Raw genomic sequence first — 24345 nt, forward strand, 5'->3', positions numbered from 1 at the left:
AATATAATGCCAATATATATGATAAAAAGTAAGGATAACAAATAAGATTAACTTTAATTTGTTCAATTAATATACAACATTTGCTAAAAAATACAGTGGGGTTCAAAAGTTGGAATTCAAAATCGAATTTTAAAACAGGCCATTAAGCTTTAGGATTTTGAAAAATACAATAAAAATCAATGAAATGGTATGACATAAAAAGAATAAGAAATATTTAAGATTCTGAACTATTTATAAGTAAGCAGATGCGTGACATTGACCTTGTTAACACCTTTGATAAGTCAGATTTCCTTGCTTCATTGTGGAGTCCATGCAAGTTGGCAAAAGGGGAATTATCAAATAAGACCAGATTCACACACATTTCCTATTACAAATAAAATATGTTTTGTGGCATTGACTTTGTTCACCCAGTAGTCTGTCTATCAGTCATTTTGAAGGTATTAGTGTAGTGTACACTTTAACCTATTTCAAAACAAATTAATTTCCCTATACCAATTAGTGTAAAATTCAACTTTTTATTCTAACTGTTATGCTGATCATTTAATTGGGAATGAAAATAAATCTGTATTAAATAACAGAAATGCTAAAAAAAGTATTCTCAATTGGCCTTTTGAACCCCACTGTACTTAAAAAAATAAAATGTGGATTGTTCATTAACAAGGCTGTCGATAGCTGTTTGTATTTTTCAACTGACACTAGCCAGAATGACCACTTCTTGTAATTGGCCAATCATCACATTTAACAACCGTAGCGATAATCTCAAAAGAACCAAATATTGAACGATTAATCTTCCTGGCCAATACATTGGTATATCATTACTTAAAAAAAATATTTTGAGCTGAGAAAATATGCTTTGACAACCTTTTGTCATTCAAAGTGATTTAAAAGTAACGTTGCACATCTAAAAGTCATTTTTATATGTATAGCGCTTTTCACAACACACATCATTTCAAAGCAGCTTTTCAGAAAATCACACGTTAACAGAAAATGGAAACTGTAATATCTATAAAGCCTTAGAGTCATCATAGTGTAGTTTGATTAAATATGATCTAAAAGTCAATCTAGAACCAAAAAGGGGTACTAGGTTGGCTAGCCACAAGCAAAACCCTGTTCCTCATTTCGGCCTCACTTGTACATGTATACACACACATTCAAATTAGGCTTTTACACCCCCACTAAGGCCCCCCAAAAATATATACACATTATGTTTGTGTAATCAGCTTAGCTGAAAATAGGGAGGAAGGGCTTCGGTGCTAATGCAAAGAGGGTCTTGACGTGCCTCGCTCAGGTTAAGTAATAAAGTGACAGAGACACATTCTTTTAAATGAGGCCGGCCCTCTTTAAATAGAGCGCTCTAGCCCCGAGTGCCTCTCCTTAGGAGTTATATCTCATTATAGGGCAGGCTCAGGCCTTTAGTTGGCTGCTTTGAGCTGGGATCTGCCCCCATCTCCCTAATGCATGCCTACCAAGCATGTGTAATCCACTCGCTAATGCGTCTGTACCGCCAGCGGCTACAGATAAGATGCTATTGAAGCAAGGGGTGATGGAGGAAGGGGGTGGGCACAAGAGATGGATGGAGCGGAACAGGGTCCACATTTGTTTTATAAACATGCTGCTGGTAGGGTCAGTGAGGACAGGGGAAATTAACTGGCACTTCCACCTCAAGTTTATAATGGATAAAGGTAGGCATTTTCTGTTCAATAGGACAGAGGGCTGTTATTAAAGATATTTTGGGTTTTTCCACAAGTATCTGCTGATTGAAGTGAATGTTCCTTGTGTTGTGATCCAAGTTAATCTACGAACTACCTCAGAGTCAGAGCTTCATATACATACAGTTCCAGAGCCTGGTTAAAGATGTAGTTAACCCATAAATTACAATTCTGTCATTATTTACTCACCCTCATGTTGTTTCTAAAACATTCTGGAAAAGGAGATGTTTAGCAGAATGTCCAAGCTGCCATTTCCCATTCAATAAATGTGAAACACAATCACGTGGAAGTTGACATGTTGCTGCCAAATGTTCTAGTACCCTGACTTTGACCCTATAAGTTACTGACAAGCACCATCTACCATCAAACATTTTTGAATCAATTCAAATGTGTTTACATTTTCCTGTGCCGCCTGAGAGACCTGGGTTCTGGTCCCATGGAAACCAGGAACAAATCACATTCAATGATTAGCATGATCTGGAGTTATTTATTTATTTATTTTTCTCCCCTTTTCTCCCCAATTTGAAATGACCAATTCCCAATGTGCTCTAAGTCCTCATGGTGGTGTAGTGACTCAACTCAATCCGGGTGGTGGAGGCAGAATCTCAGTGGCCTCCGCGTCTGAGACCGCCAATCTGTGCATTATATCACGTGGTTTGTTGAGCGCTTTACAGCGGAGACCTAGTGCATCTGGAGGCTTCACGCATCCACGTACAACTCACCACGCACCCCACTGAGAGGGTAGGTTAACCCAAAGTGACTCTAACCACCCTAGCAACCGGTCCAATTGGTTGCTTTGAAAGCTTGACTGGAGTCACTCATCACGCCCTGGATTCGAACTTGCGACTCATTTTTGCTCTGAAGTTACATTTTTACTCCACTAATGATTAGGTTTAGGGTTGGGGTTTGGATTAGGGTGTATGGTTAATTATGTATGTATTTCTGTTGACTGTATTACATCATTTACAACTAAAAACAACTTACTACTCACATTTGGCACCACTCTGTGGAAATTTCACCAAGAATCTGCAGCTCACACGTGGCCATATGTTCAACAACACTTCCAGCTTCGGCCACAGGGGGCAGTGGTTTCAAATTGCGGTAAGCAATTTCAACTGTTTTCGATAAGCAACTGTTTTCCGGTAACTGATTTCAGCTGAAAAATGTTCGATCTACTGTTGACAAATTCACAGTAGGATCAGTCTGGAAAGTGAACAGTGTCCATGGCTATCCCTAGTGCCCATCCACTTTCATTGTATGGAAAAGAGCAGCTTTGGCATTATGCTAAATATTTTCTATTGAGATGCACTGAAGAAAAAAAATCCTTTATTCACCCTAAGTTAAAGGAATGACATGAGGGTGAGTAAAGGATAACAAATCAACGTTCATTTTTGCATTAATTATCCATTTTAATTAGATGTTCATAAATGACAATTTTACTATATAGAAAAACATGATCAAATAAGGTAGTCCAGGTTGAAATGATGTCCTTGAATCAAGTTTTACAATCTCCAGTTGTTTTTTTTATTCACAAAGATAAGAAACCTCTTAAACTCTTAAAATAGTAGGTCTATCCAATTTCTTTTAAAACTCTGAGTGAAAATCATTCAAAAGGAAACAGTTTTTACAAACAGTTAATCACAACCCCATTTCCATTGGTAGGGTATTAAATGAACACAAGCATTTCCCAAATAAACTCTGTGCCTATCACTCAGGCAAACTTGCTTCCATAACGTTGGATAATTGAAGCCGTCAGCTAATAATATAGGTATAGAGGATGGTCACTGCTGTCTGGAGTGATGTGAGGTGCAGTGCGTAGTCAGTAACTAGAGTCTGGATGTCCTTCACAAACCCTTTATTATTTATGATGGAGTCTCTTTGAGCACTGACCAGTACTAATGCATAACCCCCTGTCCTTCTGCCTTATACGCTTCCTTTGAAACAAAAGATTGAGAAGATCCAAGAGTGTCTGTGTTTGTACGGCTTGTGTTTTGTGTGTATATAAGGGGATAGTCTAATGCAAGTGTGTGCGTGCTATCCTGATCCTGGCAATCCACAAGCTATAATGTGTTCTTCTTTCCCCCACACATCGTTCCTGTCATATTTAAGTTTGTGGAACAAAAACCTAGGGGTTTCTAAGAGAATGGAGCTTCAGTAGCATCAAAGCTCTAGACTTTCCCTTGTGACATTCCTTTTGTGGTAAGACAGGTTGGGGTTGACCTTGCGTGAGGGGAGTTGGATAGAAGCGTTGTGACAGTTTTGCCGCACACCCACTCAATTGCTTGTGTTTATGATGATGTCTATTGATGCTGGCGAGTGACCTGGGAGAGAAGGAAATTACTTGAGAGAGATGAGATAATCTTGTATAGATGCAAAAATTGAACATTGGATGGGAAGAGATGAGGAAGTATGACACTGAAAATTGTCGTAACCGACAGTTGAGGTTTACGATATGACTTGTTTTTCGGAATATTGCTGAACATCAATAAGCTAATTTATTTAGAAACCGTATAAATTTGCTTTATGTTTTTTAAAGGTTCACCTGAAAATGAAAATTGTGTGAAATTTTTTTTTTTCATTCCTGTATTGTTCCAAACTGTTTGCTGAATTATTATTGTAATTCTTTTTATGTGGAACATAAAAGAAGATTTTCGGATTTTTAAACATATCCACACAATGACAGTTCAAAGTGACCATGTCTGTCAAGCTGCAAAAAGGACAACATAAACCCATCATAAATGTAGTCCAAGTCTTCTGAAGTTATACAATAACTTTGTGGCCTTGTATGGTTTTAGTAGACTTGGAAATATTGAGAATGAGTTGTATGGACTAGCTTACATCTAAAACAGAAGGTAGAAGGTAGTGTCCTTTACTCAACTGCCCTTTTCTCCCTTGTATTTGCAGTAGGCTGCAACATGTAGACACATTTGCGATTAGAGAAACTGGGTGTTGTTGGGGGTGGTGGAGACAATTGTGGCTGTACGGCCCTAGGGTCAGTGGGCGATGTACTGGGCGTGACATGTGGGCATGTGACATGTTCCTAACACCATCCATACAGCTCTTGCTGTCACCCCCACAGGCTCCTATAAGCGTCTTTTGCATGTTTATACATACTCTATAGACACTGACAGAAAATGAGCAAGACAGGAAAAAAATCAATCAAGTTAAATCAGTTGCTCAAACTATATTGTGGAGATATAAAAATTTAAAGGTTTATAATTGGTAAAAATAATTGTTTAGGTTTACAATTTCAAAAATTGAATTTAGACAAACGCTGCTTGTTTTTGCCTACAGAGTAAAATAGCCTATTATAGTTCAGAATTATTTTCTTTTTTAGAAAAAGTGTTCATATAGAGCGGTCAAAATTAACACGCTAATGCATGTGGTTAATTTTAATAGTTTAACACATACATTTATTTTAAATTAACACATTTGACGTTAATACAGCATAAACTAGCAGAAACACTGGTTGGAAGGGTGGAACCTTTGTAATGTGTTGATGTGTCTGCCCTGAGTCATTACATTAACGCACACACCAATGAGATTCCGTGTCAGTGATAAAGTGATGGAGAAAAGACCTCTTAATGTTATTTGTTGTATTAAACAAACCTAGATGAAACTTGTGTCAGAAATCAAGTATTTTATTGTCACTGTTATGTGCATTCTAATTACCACAAAGCACGACTAATCTTAACTATCATAAAAACATTGTCTAATTTTCATATGGAGTTCAAACGGTGCTTGACGCTGATGCCCTGACACGAATCATGAACACAGCTTCACGATTGCTGTAATAAAGCAGATTGCCACGGTCTACCAGCTGATTAATATTGTGGAGGATTTAAGAGATTTTATTCCCATTAAAATAAATATGCAACCTATGGAGGGGCTAGTTCTTTCAATTAGTCATCCTCACACTTAGGTGAATAAAAGGTTTTACAGAATAATTTGTAGTTTTTTGGTGCCTTAACCATATGCTAGGCTGGTCCGCATGTTGTGACTTTTGGACTACAGAGAAAAGCGAATAAACTTTTGGAATAAAGAAGAAGCTACACTCTAGATAAATCAGCTTTACTTCAGAATACAAAGACTTTCACAATGCAAACAAAACTGTAAACCTTGAAGGATATATTAAATATATATAACTGATTTGTTTGCCCCTATAGTGAGTGAATAACTATTAATATCCTTACTCAAGGTAAGCCAGAGAGTGTGTGTTAAATCACCAGATGACAGCTACACAATATACATATAGAAAAAGAGTGCGGACACATTCAATGAGACGCCTCACAAAGGCCGCTGAAATAAGGAGAGACCTTTCGCAGAAGAGGGACAATGTTGGAGGTCAGAAGGAGGAATCCTATTTGCCACAAATATGCTTAAGGTAATTTAGGAAGAGCTCAACGTCGGTGAAAAGCACGGTGACCCTGGCATTTTCTGTCTTTGCTCTAAAAAGGTTTGATTTTCTTAAGACGGGATTGGCCTCAGATCCTGGCATTGCAGATGGGTTTAAAAGGATGAGGAGCATGTGCATGGATCTTTGTCTCTTTCAACCCTGTGGTAATCGAGTTGACATTGCCTGAGGAGGAGAGAGCCTTCTTCAACAGATGTGCCTGTTTGTGTGTTAATGTTCCGATCATGCAAAATCAACACCCCATCCTTCTTTTTTCAGTCCTTTCCTTTGCCTTTTCTATCTGTCCTTTCTCACAGATGGGTTATGTGAATTTCTATCACTCTTTTAATAACATAAATGCCAGTTCCTCTGCCCCCTGCTCAAATTCTCTTTTCTTATTTCCTCTCCTTTCCCTGCTTTTTTCATCACCTCTGCCTTTTTACTCTCTTGTGTATTCAGCTATATTGATCCATTCCGTTTGTATATTTTATATAAAAAAATTAACAGCTTTGAAAGTATTTCTTCTCCAGTGAGTGCTGAGAATCTAAAGCTTTCTCATATTGAGCTGTTGGGTTCCTGTTGATAGTTAAGCGTTTATCTGTCCATGGGGAGGTTTGGTATAAGCTGTGCGCTTTGACCAGGGGATTTACATGCCATAATTTATAGGAACAGATTGATAGTGCCACTTAAATTTTAATTTAGTCAAAACAGTTGCCTACTGATGCACTGAAAGAATTGGGAACCTGCACTTGTTATCTCAAGGATCTTACTTGATGTTGATCTAACCCACAAAAAAATGACTGTTGTTGGTGTAATTTAAATTGTCATGTTTATTTAAAAAAGTATCAAACACCATCAGGGTGTAAAACATGTGTAATTAAAATAATACAATAAACATCAAATAATAACTTAACTACATCTAATATAACACAGAACAGCCCAAAGTACATATCTGATATTAAAAATAAGAAGAAACATAACTATTCCCATATATATAACTATATAGAGTATATATAAATATAATTAAATGTAATGGATCACGCAGGGAATTCTGGGAATGACCGATTATTGTTTTTTTACTGTAATTATAACAATCATTTACCATAAAAAAAGTACATATACTCTCTTGTTAAACACAAAATAAACTTTTACCGTTAATTATATGGTAAAATCACACTTTTTACATCTAAAAAAGGTACCTTTTACAAATGTTTAATGTAAAATTACACGTCTTTTTAAATATATTATAATGTTTTACGTTATATTTGAAGTTAACTAACCATTAAACATTTAACGCTTTTTTTGCTGTAGCATTTTTACAGTCTTTTACCATTAAAATGACTTTTTCTATATGTTACCACAACACGTACTGAGTTTACAGTAGTATTACAAAGTTTTTTGTTTTTATCATAGTTTTAGTCTTTTAAAATGATTCAATATTCCATCATGTCTTATTCATTTATCTTAGTCCGTTATACTCTTATTAAAATGGCATATCATTTTAGTAAACAAAAATATCTTTTAGTTGATGATAATGTGCAAAATGACAAAAATGTATGTCGAAATTAAACAGACTACACTAATCAAATATTCAATCATTTAGAAAAAATTATAAAACGTTTCTTAATTTAAACATGTATTAAACATAAAAGATACATACAAAATACTCTTCAACTCCTTGTAAAACCTGAGCTCCTGAAATAATAGTAGTATTAGCTACTCTTTAGAAGTTAGCCTACTGTTTTCTGAATACTTCATGCTTTAGAGACTTTCATTCATTTTCTGTGTTTAACCAGTTTAGGATATTGCATTGCATGTAGTGTGTTTATTTATCGAAATGAGTGAGGTAAATGAAGGAATATACTTTTAAGAAAAGGAGGTCCAAGGCCAAATTTATTTTTGTGGAAAGCCAACTGATAATTGTGCTGAACATAATGACAACAGCAAAACTGCTCCAATATCATTTACACAGAACCAAAGCCTAAAATGTAAGCCTACCTAAAACTTTGACACTAATATTATTATATTTTAATGTAATCACTGACTTCTCTGAATTAGTCCATCACTTTCTGTCTTTCTTCCCCCCTTATACCTTAATATGACAGCCACATTAACAAAATCAATAACATTACAATTTGAACACACTTGGTTGATTATTGACAGGATTTAAACTTGTTAAATGTGACCTGTCTGTCATGTGTCCGGGGCTTTAAACTTTAAAACCCATAAGCTTAAACTTTTGATTGATTCTGTGGTCAACAAAACATCAGCTGTGCTTAAAAATGAAATTGTGTTCTGTGCCCAAAGCAAAATTATGAATCAAATCATGTGGACTGTGCCAATACAGTTAAATGTGTTTCAAAGAGGTCACTGCATCAGCCTTAATGATTTGTATTTACTTTGCTCTCAGTCATATTATAGACAGGAATGAGGAAAATCAATGCAGCACTAAACATGTCTTTCAGTTGGATTGCTTGGATCAATTGATAATGCAGATAATATCATGTACTCAATATTGTTATAACTCATATTTATAGCCTAAGTTAACTGTGCCTTACACAAAAAAAACAACTCAAAAGCAAGTGGAACACTTATAGAGTGCTTTGCAATTCCAAATGGTTTGCTGTGTGATTGTGAATGAGATGATAAATAGATGAAAGGGCACAAAGCGGATACACACACGTGCGCTGGGCTGTTTAACATCAGGTTTGGAAGAGTGATGCGGGGGTCTGTCGATTCTGAATAACCTGAAAGAGCATCTCTCTACATCACTAAAGTTATGACATAATGCATATCCAAAGTGTTAAAGCACCTCTTTTATGGAAGAAAAAAATTATTCAAACATGTCTGCAGGGACCAAAGCCAACCCCTGACCAAGCCCTTGACAATGACTATTTAATTCAGACATGTCGATTTAGTGAGGCCATCTCGGCAGAATATGTGGTGTGTGGAATTGCTCGCTGTTGACAACAAAAACATTTGTGTGGGTAATTTTGATTGTGCACTCATTGGCTGTGTGTGTGTGTGTGTGTGTGTGTGTGTGTGTGTGTGTGTGTGTGTGGTAGGGGTGGCGCTTAGCTTTGTTATGTACCATAGATGAGATCAATTAATGCCAATTCAGTGCCTGGCAGACCCCTTGCGCTTGACCTATTCAACGCTGCTTCACAGTTGCCACTCAAATGATCGATGAGAGGGAAGGTGTTTACATTTTTGATTCATTTGTTTGTTTGGTAAGAATTTATTATAAATTTCATTTGAATAATAATTATTAAAAAAATAGAATATCACATTTCAAAATTATTTGAATGTGAAGTGGCTCTGAAAAGTATTCAGACACCTTTTCCCCCATATTTTTCTGATTTGACATTATATATCTCAGGGTGTAATTAAGATAGCTCTGAAAAAGCTTTGTTTGTTCCCAGTCATGTCAATGAGTGACATTTTGTGTTGATACAACAAAGCAATCAAAAGTTAAAGCATTACAAATATGTTTTTTCTTAGTGTCCAAAATCCTCTCCAAACAAACAAAACATAATAATTATTCCTGCAAACTAATTACACATGCATGCAGGAATGAGTAATGTGATCTCATTCAGTTCCATTCTGTATAATTTGAGCCATTATTGAGTCTGTGTCATGTACTTGGCACCATATTCTGGTGGCCATATGTAATTATAGTGATGATCCTCTCTGCCCATATTTGGATGACTTCCACCTCATGTCAAAAACATGTATTTAGCTATTGCTCAAATTTTTGTCTGTGAGTAGAACAAATAGACTGATTTTATTCAACTCTTTGAGAGCTTTCTAACAACATATGGGACATGTTTTTTTTTTTTATCAGTTTGATGTTTTTACTGATTACAATAGTATGTACAGTGCAAATTATTACTAAATTATCAAGACAGAACACTTCTGATTTGTCTGAAAATGTTAAAGCACGTGTTCAGTTTTGATCATAATGCCTACATGCATTGTAAAGTATATCTTCTAAGCTTTAAACGATACCTATTTTGTGTTGGTCAAGACTAGTTATTAATATTTTTGACACCAATTGTGACTTTATATCTCGTAATTCCGACTTTGTACATCTCGCATTTACAACTTCATCACAACTGCAAGTTTATATTTCTTTATTTAGGCCTACATCTCACAATTGTGACTTCTTCTCGTAATTGCAACATCATATCTAGAATTGCAATTTTATACATCTCGCAATTGTAATGTTATTCCTGCCAATTGCAAATTTTCATCTTATAATATTTATTTTCTTTTGTGGTCACCAATGTTAAAAGTCAAGGCACCAAAGTTAAAAGTCAAACAAAAGTGGTTAAGACAAGAGAAGTTCTGAATCATTCTTTTGCAGATGCCACCTGGTTTGATATTTTGTAATCAGATACAACCAAATTCATGCATTTTTAGGTGTGGCTTAAGTTCACAAATTCCTTTTAAAACCAAATTATTTAAATTACTGGTCTGTTAAGCTTTATATAATTAAAAAAATCTCACCCGTATGTTGGAAAAGATTTCATAAGAAAATAAAAAAGAGAATGTGAACTCTGACCTTTGTGTATCTTAGCCACTTTATCAGACCTGGCATATACAGACAACAGTAGGTGAGTTTTTCCCTTGCTATCAGTCTGGGTCTCTGCTGTGTTTAACCTGCTGTAGATAGGGCCACACTGAGGAGATTACCAATGAGACACAGTCAGACCAGTATAGAGAAACATGGCCTGTTTGCATCAAACATCAAACTATCAAAATCAGTCATTTACAAACCAAAAGTGTTAATGTAAATTTCTATATAAAATGTAAGAAAATTTTTGTACAATGAACAATTGTGGTATTGTGTCACTTACAAAGCAAAATCTGGGTCTTGACATAAAACCATTGTGCTAGTGCGCTGCTTTGCCAGTCATGTGGGAGGTTGGGGGACATTTTCAAAATGTGCTCAATTATCAATAACTTTATGCATTAGTAAGTGAGGATGAGTATCTGTAATGGACCTAAGTGGTTTGATAAGTGGTTTCTTTGGGATACTGAGCACTGCAAATGTCAAAATGTCAAGCAGTGTGAGTGATTATTCTTTTGGACATACATACGTTCTCTGCAAGTTCATTCAAACCCTCAGGCTTTTGAAAAACCAAACAATACTACTAGCAGAACATGGAATTTAGTTTGGTAGAGGGAATGGATCCATCCCGTGAAAAATACTCCACAGCTAGCTGCCGCATCAGTCTCTGTATCAGTACTTTAGACATAAGATATCCTCAGTGCTCAAAGAGTAATCCACTTAAAGCACAGGCTGTTTTAATAAACAGGTTAAAAGAACAATGGGATTTGGTAATGGGAGTGAATCGCTGTTGATAATCCCTAAGCACCACCCCACTCCTCTTTCAGCTTTTTAATTTTGTTACAGGGAAAGAAAGAAAAAAACATTCCAAACCCCCCAGAGATGACAGGCCTGTGCGTTTATTCATTATTGATCCCACCCCTCCCTAGCCCCCCATTCAACTAAAATGTGTTAACTTTACTGTTATTTGCAAAGGGATCAAGTGCTCCCCTTTCATCCAATGAAAGGCATTGGTTCGATAGGCCAGGCTTTGCAGCTGTACTCATAAAGGCGATATATTATTCACAACAGGCCAAGTTACACCAAACCCATCAATGCGTAAAAGAAGCATTATTTATATATGATATTGTCATGTGCTCTGTCAATGCAATGCTCCTCATCAATTATACAGCAGAGTGATTCCTTTGATTAAAAAATGAAATCGGCTTTGTTTTTCATTTTTGATATTGAGCTCACATGATAATGGAGTCTGACACAAGAGATTTTCCTTTGATGTTTGTCATTTGCCAAACTTTGCAAAGAATGTGTCATTGCAGCTGCTTATTAGTGTTGTCGCTCATCTGAAACATCAGATATGGGACAAAACAACACTGTAATAATGTATGATCATCTACCAATTACAAAAATCACAGATGATAATACAAAGAGCGCTTTGTCAACAAATACAAAGATGACAACTTTGTGTCACCTTTAATCATGTACTTTTTATTGATTTGATGCGTAGTGTAAACACAAGCAATATATAATTATTGTTCTTAAATATATGGTTTGATAAAATAATTGCTGCTGATTGCTGTTTTAAGCAAAAACAAGTAATTGTTTAAGTTTATTCTGCTTATTTAATTCACTTTTGAATTGAATGCAACCTTACATTCTGACCGGATCAGAATCAACACAGTAGCAAAAAATCAAATATGAACTTAAACAAAACAAAGGACATTATAAAACAAGTGCATAACAGAAACAGCCCTAACCCTATGATAATGAGTCTAAATTATTTTTGCGGCAATCAGCATTATGCAACAAATGCCGTCTGTAGAGCTTAACTTGTATTGAACCTGGAACTTTAATGATCTTTAATGACCTTTAACCTTCTGTGACATACGTACTCATGAGTGGACGTTGTATTTTGGCTTCGTTATATGCAACGTATAATGTAAATTCGTTTAAACTGACTGATCTCAGCTCAGAAGACTCTGGGCTGTCAATAAAGAGTTAAACTTTTGATGGACAAAGTCATGTGACAAAACAACATGGCGCAGATCACTGCTGAGTTTGTTTTTGGTAGAAACGGCAACAAAACTACATGTAGTAAGAAGCCTGATTACGTTTTTGCATTGAAGCCTGTTTGAGTCAAAAGATTAGAGTCTCTAGTTTCATCTGATATACCATTTTTACAATTTGAGCGATTTATCACAAATCCCCACACTACTAAACACAATGTACACTAATGTGTACGTGAGTTCATTTTTCCTTAGATATCCGATATTCACTGTGCATTTTCACATTAAGAATCAATGGGTTCATCCAAAGCTGAAAATGTTGCTTTCAGAGGATTTATATGGAGTTAGGATGAATATAAGGAGCATTTCGAACTGTTCTGAGATTAACTAATTCACTAAATAGGGAGCAAGCTAGCATCCGATAGCTCTCTATGCAGCTAACTGCATCCACTCCTAAAATCAGACCAAAAGTTTCAGGCCGCAGATGATGTTTGGACCACTCAACATGTTTGGCAGACATGGGAAAATGGTAATCAGTACATACATTTAGAATTTATAATGTATAATTTTATTTTAACATGGTTGGCAGTGATTGGATGATGCTGTCCATTACATTGAATCAAAATTATTTATGCTAGTTTCCGATGTAAAGTCTATAAAGTCTCTAAAACATATGTAACCAACACTCCTGGAAGCGTAATAAACAATTTGATTTAAAAAAAAAAAAATTGCTATAGTTTGGTATTATTTAAAATGTCACAACTTAGTCCCGCTGCCCACATGTGTTGACATACATTTTTGGGGACACTATTTGCTTTATAAATGTTTTGATTTGCATGTATATTAGGTGCTACTTGTTACAAATCTAAAAGGAAATGGAAAATGCGCACAGCAGTCACGCTCAGATCTCAGGACGTTAACGAACAAGTACAACACAAGGAAACTGTTATGGTTATACTTCATCAGAAACAATCCAAATGAAATTATTTAATTACTGAGTAGACTTTTCTCCCCAGGTTCTTTCCTCCTCTCAAGCAATATTTATTGTTGTGTAGCCTTTAGAGGCAAATTAACTAATCATACATTTCTGGTGTTTAAAGATGCACATTTTAATGGCTTGTTAATTAAAAACAATGGGTTGGTTAAAAAATTTCTGAGGTGACCGTTTGTCAGCTGATGTTCTTCACAAGTGTGCTGTTTAGCCTAATTAAAAACTCTTTAATTAGGTTTGATCAGTGGGTGTTTAAAGATTAGGGCCAGGGAGACAGATCTTTACCCTACAGTGATCTCTAGAATAATGAGGTTATGTTGCCATGGTGATTCTCAGAGAAGCCTCTGAACCATTTAAAATCAGTTGCTTTGTTTATCTTTGGCCATCACTGCCATTGTCATTGCAAAAACAATAAAAGTGTAGAAAATGCGGAAACAAACTCAATACCTAGTTCAGAAAAAATGGAGTAATGGTGTTAAGTTATTTCAAGGTAGTTTTGCCCATATAACTGTTTTGATCTTCTGAACTGTTTTACCAAAAAAGCAGCTGTTTAAAAAAGTTAAGAAAGGGAGTTATATTAAAAGAGTACTGTATGTGTCTCATTTTCATCTGTAGGAAGAGCAATAGGTTGAACTTATGTAGAATCATTTTCTGGAATGAACCAAACATAGCTAATTTCTAAAATAGAAAACCAATTATGGTTTTCTAGCAGACACCTTTCAAAGCAGCATTTACAAGCCGAGACCTTGCCTGATAATTTTCTGACTGGTTAAATAGACTAAAAAGCTGCACGAATCAATTATACACCACATATTTGAATGATGTTTTACTCTAGAAAGTGTGATGAAATTTTACTTTTAATCCTGACACTGGCCCAAGTCTATTACATGCATACAAGCAGTCTATTTGTTTTACTCACAAAATATAGTGAGTAATACCTAAGTACATATCTTTGACTTCCATGTTTCAAGTGAACAGGTGGTACTCATGTGCCGCATTTTCGCTTATAACATAAAAAAAAAAAAACAGATCATAAAATATCACATACCATTATTTAGATGACGTGATTATCTCTAAAATGTGCACACACACAATGTTATCAGATGCATAGATCATTAGATAATCCACACGGAGCACATTGTGCACATCTGGCATCTTGCTATCTCGCTACAAACACATTAGCTTTCCTGAATCAGATGACGTCATCGGAAATGCTGTAGTGTCATGAAACACTAAATCAATTGTATTGGGTTCAGATTTCTCCAACCAATGGTGGTAGTCCTCCATATTTGGGCAGAGAGTCATATGATCATTCACAATACAATTACATATGGCCACCAGGAAAAGTCACTTGCTCATTGACATGAAAAAGCTGGTGTGTGTGTGTGTGTGTGTGTGTGTGTGTTTGTGGTGTGTGCTTCAGGAAAATTGACTCCGGACACAACACAAAGGTACTGCCTTATTCCACCGAGTTGAATAAAATGTCAGTATTTCTAATGTAACATAATTAGAAAAAAATATTATTGAGTTAAAAAAAAAAAAATGTGTTACACATTTTAAATTAATTACATGCCTTAACGCGTCAATTTTGACAGCTCTAATAATATTTGAAAGCAATGCAATTTGGATGGTCCACATTAAACACTGGACACTATCTGTGACATGCAGTGAATTTCCATAGAAAATAATTGTTACTCATATCTCATCAATCATGTTTACAGTAATGTAACTTCCAATGGAAGTCTATGGGGCAAGGCATTACACTGTGATTTAAAAAAAATTATAATTTCAAAATTATAACCACAAGACTAAGACATAATGCATATTTGCAGGAGACTAGAGTCATAAAATCGTGTTCTAACCTTGTCTGTGCAAAGGTATATCCAATCTTTCAACTTTCAAATGTAACTTTTGCATGATATGTGCAAGGATACAGGTAAGGAACTGCTTATACATAGGAAACCCACCACATAAATCACAGTGGTAATGCTTAACAAGAAGTTAATTCGCTTAGAGCAGTAGTTCAAAAGTAACACAAAATGTAAAATGGAAGCGCTTTATTGATATATAAGCACTTTAACAAAAATATGTATGTTCATTTAGAAATCATGTTCAATTTTCATTCCTGATGCTTCTAGTTCAGTCTGTCTTGTGTGTGCAGGTGTGTAGTGTCTGTGTTTAGGCATGGTATCTCATGTCAGCCTTGTGTACATATTTGTCCGTGTGTTTAAGTGTGTGTGGATGTTGACAGATCAGCAGAGAACTCCGGCATGTAAATTGATGTGCGGTTTGAGTCGTTGAATTAAGGAGACGTTCTGATGTGTGTGTAACACTGCTGATGTGAGTTTAGCACAGAATGCATGGTGTGCAGACTCTTTATTTGTAAAACACTTTACTGCAGCAGTTTCAGAGCACCCTACTGAGGGCTCACTGCCATCGCAGCATGACACTGCCTCTGAGTGTTTGTGTGTGTGGTAATGGGAGGAAAAAATGGGAAATAGTTTACAATGATGCATAGTTTTTTGGAGAATGGTGGTGGAATTTATTGAAAAGGACTACATGCTTTAAGAATAGACAAATCTCTCTCTCTCTTTCTCACTCTCTCTCTCTCTTTCTCTCAGGGGGGCGAGTTGGTTCAGTTCAGTCCGATGCAAACAGCAGCCCCACAGAACATGGTCATTTGGGCCAAACTCACCCCACGTACCCAGTAGGACCACAGGTGAGAACACACACACACACACACACACACACACACACACACACACACACACACACACACACACTATTCGCCTCACAGTATTTCATTTAAGTCAACATGACTTTACTTATCACAGAGCTGGGTGAATGAAGAGGTAAGTGTTGAAAAATAAGAGGGCTTGGAGATGTCAGCTTAAAAAGGAAAGTAATTTCAGAGGTAGAGCAAGTGTCTATATTTTGGTGAAAGATGAATCATGTACATTAATATAATTATTGGGCAGCTGTGGCTCAGGTGGTAGAGCGAGTCGGCCATTAATGCAGGGTTGGCGGTTAGATTCCCAGCCCACACGACTCCACATGCCGAAGTGTCCTTGGGCAAGACACTGAACACCAAGTTTCTCCCAATGGCAGGCTAGCGCCTTGCATGGCAGCTCTGCCACCATTGGTGTATTAGTGTGAGTGTGAATGTGTGTGTGAATGGGTGAATGGGAAACAGTGTAAAGCGCTTTGAATACCGCTAAGGTTAAAAAGGCGCTATATAAGTGCAGACTATTTACAAGAAGACCAGCAATGTATATAAAGTTAGTAGGGTCATTTTGATTTCATGTTGACTTTAAAGCATCCAAGGAACCATATAAACAAAACATATGTTAAATAATTGCTCAAGATTTTAAATGACTATAGCTTTTTATAATTGTGATTATAAAAAAGCTTTTTTATAATCACAATAGCAGTTTTTATAGAAACACTAAAAGGATGTGTGGTAAGGTTACTATTGGTATTATTATTACTATAGTACTATTAATACTTTAATTAGTATTACTAAGAGTATTATTAGTAAAATGATAGTAAAATTTGACTTGTTTACTTTGTGAAAGATCACAAAGGCAAAGATGTTTTTTTTTCTTAAACTGATGAATGGACTGATGAATGTGCACTTTGTTTTTTATTTTTAATAACTTGATTAAATAAAACTATTCATCGGTGAACATTATTCCATTTTTTTATGTCTTTATAATCCTTAAAGGAAAGTTCACCCAAAAATGTAAATTCTCTCATCATTTACCCTCAAGCCATTCAAGAGGTATATGACTTTCTTTCTTCTGCTGGTTTAATCTATGTCTTCTGAAGCAATGCAATCGCAAGTAGACCAATATATAAGAACTTTTTTTTGCTGCGTAAATCTCTACTTTCACTTTCACATTCTGAAAGTGAAAGCGAGAGTGGAGATTTGGTCCCACCGTATATTTTTTCAGGTAAATTTCCTGTTTCACATCATATTACACAAGCAAAATGGGTAGAGACCAGGGATTTACGTTGATTTTAAATAGTATAGCATTCAAGTCAACACCTGACAGATGTCCAGAGAAAACAAACAACTATCTTCATAACAACAGAAAGTAACACACAAGCTCATGTCCACTAAAAACCTAGGTCTTTTTTATGGTGAGGAGAACAAACAAGCTCTTTGAAAAGGAGAATGATGCCCTATCCAGCCTAACATGCAGCAGCGATGTCCAAGCCCTTGTCTTCTCTGTTCCCCTGAGCTCTGCCTTAATAAATGAACCCTGTCAGGACAGTCCCACAGAAACAAACACTTTTCAGCCACACTGCTCTCTCCCTATGCCATGGCCAATTCCCTTGTTTCTGGATCAATATGTTTTGATGGATTCTCACTCTAGAGACGGATATTGTGTGCACTGCCATTACGGAACTGGATCAGTAAGAGGGCAGTTAGCCCTACATGGGTCCGACTTTTTGCAGTGCCTCTGGCTTCATTTGCGCACACTGACAGAGAGCTGCTATCAGTCTGATTACAAGTAATCTTTCAGCATTTCCTCCGCTGGGCTCCCTCTGTTCTTCTTATTAGAAAGAGGAATGGGGGGTTTGGTGAAAGGGAAGGGTGGTTTAATTCCAAAAGCCAGAGCATGACACTTATAAGTCAAAGTTTCTTGAGAACACATCTGTTTAGTATTGATTGTATGAAAACTGGTGTTGTCATTGTTTAATATTATAAAAACTCCCTTGAAGTACCATGTAAATACCATGATATATTAATATGGTTATCATTCAGTACCATGGTATATATCAAGGTACCATGGCATTACCATGTGACGTCACTGTATCATAATACCACACATTTAAGGGATTTTCAAGATCTTACATTTTCTCCAACTAAATTTGAAAGGGTTCCCACAGTCGCGGAAAACCTGGATATAACAGGGAATATTTAGATCTTTAATACCAGGCCTGGAATTATAATCAAAATGAATAAAATATTAAAATGGCATGGAAAGTGATAAATAAACAATTCAGTCAGGTTGCTTGCTGATATACATTTTATGATTATGTTTGCTACTACAACTCAAAATATGTAACTGAACCTACAAGATGTTTTTGGTAAACTTCAGTTTTTCCATTGGCTCAACATACTGTATAATCTCTGATTGAGCCAATGTTACAAGATGTTGCCTCAAAAGAAAATATTAACTTTACAGAACTTTCATCAAGCCAATTTAAATATTTGTCTGTAAAAATCTTGTCATTTTGTATTTTATTATTTAAAAAAAACGTCTAGGTTACGGATGTAACCTCTGTTCCCTGATAGAGGGAACGAGACGTTGTGTTGAAGAAGCGACACCAGGGATCTCTCTTGAGAGCCTTTTGCATCTCTGATCTATGAGAAAAGGCCAATGAGAAATTGGCAGACAGAATTTGTATGTCCCGCCCCTGGACATACGGGTATAAAGGGAGGGAAATGCGTCTGTTTCATTCAGGGTTTTTCTGAGGAGCCGACAATGAGGTTCGGCTGCAACATTGGCTTGGTTCAGCGACGTGGCCGGGAGGACACAACGTCTCGTTCCGTCCATCAGGGAACGGAGGTTACATCCGTAACCTAGACATTCCCTGTCTGTCGCTCACTTCGATGTTGTGGCGAATGAAGCAACACTAGGGGTCCAATTTAAATCACGCCATGCGCTGAGCCATATACGTGTACTGCTGACACAGGAACGGGCAGGTATTTTACGTGCCAAAGCGACCAGCTGTGCCAGGCTGCATGTACCCTTCCCCAATGCTCCATAAAATCATCAAAGCCTTCTGGTTCTTTACCCCTGACAGGGGGAACAAGGCGCCGTGCCAAGCATGGGAGCAGGTCGTGCCAGCCGCGCCTTTTCTCTCACTATGTTTCTCGCATAGTGTTAAAGCAGCTGGGGCCATCTTAACGCTATCATATGCTCTCGGGGAAGGCGATCTTTCCCAGTTTTCCTATTCTTTCAGGGGGGAAAGACCCTGCTGAGACCACACCTGCCCAGACTGGGTGAGGTAAAGTATGGTGAAATACATCACATGGGCTTTTAGGTCACATGTGGAGAATGGCTCGGTGGCAGATCCTACCTCATTGGGAGGGAGGAGTTGCTACAAACACGGCGACCGGGAGTCCGTGAGGACTGCCCAATGGAGACGCGGGTCCACTCGCAAGGGGACTGTACTGCGGAAAATATGCACAGTTGGAAAAGTCCACGTGGGAGACCGTCCTGTGGAATACCTATTCCAGTAGAGGGCAAATTGACAAATTGACAATTTTGTTGCTTCTTCGACACAATGTCGAAGTGAGCGACATATGGGGAACCAGTGTTTTTTACAGTGTTTGGAAATTTCTATACTGAATATAACTTATTCTATCTGTAAAATTTAACATTTTGCAATCTCAAAAATAATATAAATGAATAATAAATGAACAAACAAATGAATAAATAATGAAATAATTAAATGACTGGGAAGTCATGTAAATTAATGGATCAAAAGGTTTTGGAACACTGATTTGGGTATAGATAGAAGTAAAAAAATAATTCTGGCATAAAGGTTATGTTTAGAAACAATATACAATAGCTGAATAAACTAAATTAAATAGTTAAATTAAACAAAAAGCACAGGCACTATAAGAAAAAATAAGATATCTGCAACAATCTTTAAAACTATTTTTGGATTTATCACAGATGTGCCATAATATCCTTGAAAAGCTTACTTATGTGTATGGAAATAAACATTTAGGACTAGGAAGGTTGTGGCATGACTTAAACAACCCAAGGGTATTTTGAGTGTAGAGTTGTTCAGCCATTTTAAAGTGTCATTTGATCCTGGGGGATCCCATTTCACAGACACGCTGAGGTTCAGATCAGTTTGTTGGCTGCCTTGTCGCTTAGAGAGAGGGCTGATGGGAAAACGGTGTGAGCCATTAGTGAATCTAACACGAAAAGAGAGAGAGAGATAGATAGAGAAAGAGTGAATGAGAGAAGAACGGGTTTTCATGCTGAGTCAAAGAGTGTATGCCCCCCCATGATTCCTCACACAGAGGTTCTGCTGGACACAAGCCATTTAACCATGTCTCCATTTTATGCCGCCAAAACACAGTAGCATGTATTCAATTGCAGAAGCCCGTGAAAATGATAAAAATGAAAGTTGCCTGCCATCACAGTTGAAATAAGACAGAGGGAGTCCATGATTCTGAGAGCATAGAGGACGCTGGGTAATTAGAATGTAATCAAGTACTTTGAAATTCTGCATCATACTGAATATTTGTGAACTACTAGCATTCAAAAGACAAGATTTAAAAAGAACATGAAAATATTTGTTTAGCATAATACTTACTGTGATTAAATGTCCCGTTTGGCAAAAAACTAATTTGTCAACTGGTAAAGTATGAATTTGTGTAGAAAAAAATATAGTATATATTCAAAAGTAAAAGCTATTCACACAAAATAATTTGAAATATATTTTCAATTTTTGATCTTAGCAACATTTATACACAAGTTCAGTCTTTTAATTTGATTGGATAAGCTAAATTCCTGCCTGTATTTACCTCCGGTTTTCAAACTTTTTGATGGCAAGGACCCAAAAACATGATGATCCTCTTGAGAGGGACCCCTGCCTAAAATTTAAAGCCAGCTATATATTTTCATGTATAAAGGCCCATTCACTGTACTGTATAATGTGTAAGAAAAATGGTACATAAGTGTAGTTACAAAGATAAAAAATTTATATTCGTTGCACGAAAGCCAAAATAACAAATTAAATTATAACTTGGAAAAGATTTACTTTGGATTAAATTGACAGCATTCCATTTTTAAAGTAATGATTTCCTTCATTTAGGAAGCAGAATGAAACAGTTTTAATGTCCAATTCGGAAAATGTGTGAACTGCATTAAAAATTTCAATGCCAAACATATTCAATTAATATCAAAGTGATCACTCACAAAACATTTTCTAGCAACTTTTTCAATTCAAATTTTGATTTGAATCAGAAAAGTACATTTGATTTGAAAATTCATATTGAATCAAATTACATTTTTATGCACTTTTATTTGTAGCTTTTTTGCCAAAAAGTGTGTTTTTAATTCAAATTCACATTCCCTGTGCCTGTGTTCTTTAAAGATCCAGCATTCATGGCTTTAATGTGTTACCCATCTGATGTTAGTCATCTGCAGACTCTGATAGAGGCTTGTCAGCTGTTATTTAAATCGGGTCAAGTACCATTTAACAATTTCCTCAATACAATGACAGGAGTTCAGAACAGGCCATATGAGTGTTACTCGATTTGTACAAAAATGTCCTTATTCCTGTGTAGGATTTCTTGGTTCAGGTTTGGGGAATGTACAATTAATATTAATGATTGTAATCAATGATTAATCATACGGTTTGAACCAGATACCAATACATTCTAAATTGCCCCAAAACAGGGGTTATATAGCCCAAAAGTCTGCTTCAGATATATATAGATAATTAAACACAACTAATTATAATTAATTAGGAATATACATCGTATGCAGACAGGCTGTATTAATTTTCAGAACACCTTAATGGAATTAACCCGTACCGCAACTAACCAGTTCGTCGAGCAAACCACTTTGCTAAATACTCGTGATCAATTCTCCAGAAGGTTTATTCTTAGTATAAGCCTACTTAATCAAAGCACGTTAACTTACTTTGATAATATCAGCTCGTAGCTTTAGATCGCACATTAAAGAGGCTTTGCTCTATGACCAACAAACACAGACAATCAAGCGTATAATTGGGTTTAATACAAGGAACTAGGATATATCACTACACTTAAACAAACATAGAACACATTTAACAACAAACATTTAACATAGAACAACCAAAGTAAAACAGGAAGGAAAATAAAGAGATTTTAGAGATAGCAAACTTGTTACAACAGTTAAACCTTAAGAGCCAGCAAGGGAATTATACACTTTAACATATTTGAATTTAGATGGAATAATACTTGCAAAATGGACCTTTGTGTCGCTGAACAAGGCTGCGTGTGTGCGTGAATGTCCTTGTTGCGTCCGTGAGCTGGAGGACATCTGTTGGTGCTTCCGGAGCGTGGATCGCTTGCGGGAAGTGCAAAGCATCTTAGGAGTAATGGTTGAAACTGAGAGAGAGTCCTTTCACCCGGAGGATATCGGACTGCTCCAAAAACGTAGAGTGTTGAGCTTTGTCCGAAGACAAGAAAAAGACTGAGATAAACGCCAAATAAAACAAAAGACATGTCTGACGAGAGTTTGAAAAGAAGTTGAAGAAACTTGAAGAGGTTCAGAAGAGAAAGTAAGAGAAGAGCGGAAGAGGAAGAGAGTAAGAGAGAGTGATTTCACACCAGATCTTGACTTTTAAGGTAGGGAGGTCACACCTCCTTTGGGAGGAATGACCCAATGAGGCCCCTCAGTTTTGGCGCGAGAAGGTTCCCTTTGTCTTGTCAAGGCTCGTCATTTGCCTAATTTACGACAGTGTCCTGGATGTGGTTTGAATCACTCAAAAGATGGTAAAACATAGCAGAATACATTTTAATGTAACCGTATATATATATATTCAGCTAGGGCGAGTCGTAAGGTTTAATTTGATACCAAGAAACTTGTATTTGGTACACTTAAAAGTGAATATATATTTTAAGACCCTTTATATAAGGCCTCAGAGTTTAACTACACAACTAAACAATCTTAACTAGTTTGATATAACAGCAGAAATACCCAAGCATACGGGAATAAAACATATTTCCTTAAAATAAACCATTTCTTTGGTTTTAAATGGTATGAACGTGTATATATTTTCAGTGTGTAGATGGCGATATCACGAGTGTCTCTGGAGAGGCTCTTTGGGTTGTAAAAACGTCAAGAAGCATTCTAACTCCCAGACTTGCTGGCGCTACCTGGTGATTTAGATGGGTTAATCACAGGGTGTGGGGGTTTTAGGATCCTTCGCACAAATGTGTGCATTGCATTCAGAATTAATGAGTTCATGATTTTCCGTTCATACTCTACACCTGATTTGAATCTGATTTGAATTTGAATCCAGAGCTATGGACACATTTTAGCCTTTCAAAGGAAACAACACTAAAATGTGGTTTCCTTTGAATTCTTTTTTAAAAGTACATAAAATAATATATATAAGTTTAAGTTAAAACCTGTTGATGCTCATTAACCCCACCCATGGGCCTGACTTAACTTTGCTTCAATTTGTTCACATTAACTATATAGTGTGCTGTTCAAAATTGTTCATAATGTTGACAAATTATACTTCTATTGATTTAAGTAAGTGATTTTGGCACACTAAAATCTTTTTAACCCACATCTTGGGTTATACTTTTGAAATTGTGGCCTAATTATTTTATCGTTTACAGATTGGCCCAATTCACAAGTGCCTCATTGGAACCCAGATTTTTGCTTCTTTCTTTTCTTTTTTTAAAGAAAAGGAGAGATGAGTCAAAAAATGTTTTGTGGTAATCCATATTATGCCACAAATGTTGTCGATGGAGCTTAACTTGTATTGAACTCGGAATATTCTTCGAGTTTTGCTTAAACCTGATCTGGATATTGGTTTCTGAACTGATTTATTCAGAAAGCAAAGGGTTCTAAATTTTTTACCTTGTATCTTGTAGGCACAGAGAGGCGAACCAGGCAGTGACATTCACTTTGAGATAGAAA

General features: G+C 36.3%; 1 protein-coding gene across 1 annotated transcript in view; it reads left to right on the plus strand.

Annotated features, from left to right (window-relative positions):
* LOC127634146 (POU domain, class 6, transcription factor 2-like) overlaps positions 1-24345 on the plus strand; it is a 163449-nt gene that overhangs the window by 30599 nt on the left and 108505 nt on the right. The window contains exon 3 of the mRNA XM_052113540.1: positions 16291-16388. Coding sequence (XP_051969500.1) covers positions 16291-16388 — 98 coding nt within the window. The remainder of the gene's footprint in view (positions 1-16290; positions 16389-24345) is intronic.

Source organism: Xyrauchen texanus, chromosome 41, assembly GCF_025860055.1.
Source record: "Xyrauchen texanus isolate HMW12.3.18 chromosome 41, RBS_HiC_50CHRs, whole genome shotgun sequence".
NCBI classification, from domain to species: Eukaryota; Metazoa; Chordata; class Actinopteri; order Cypriniformes; family Catostomidae; genus Xyrauchen; species Xyrauchen texanus.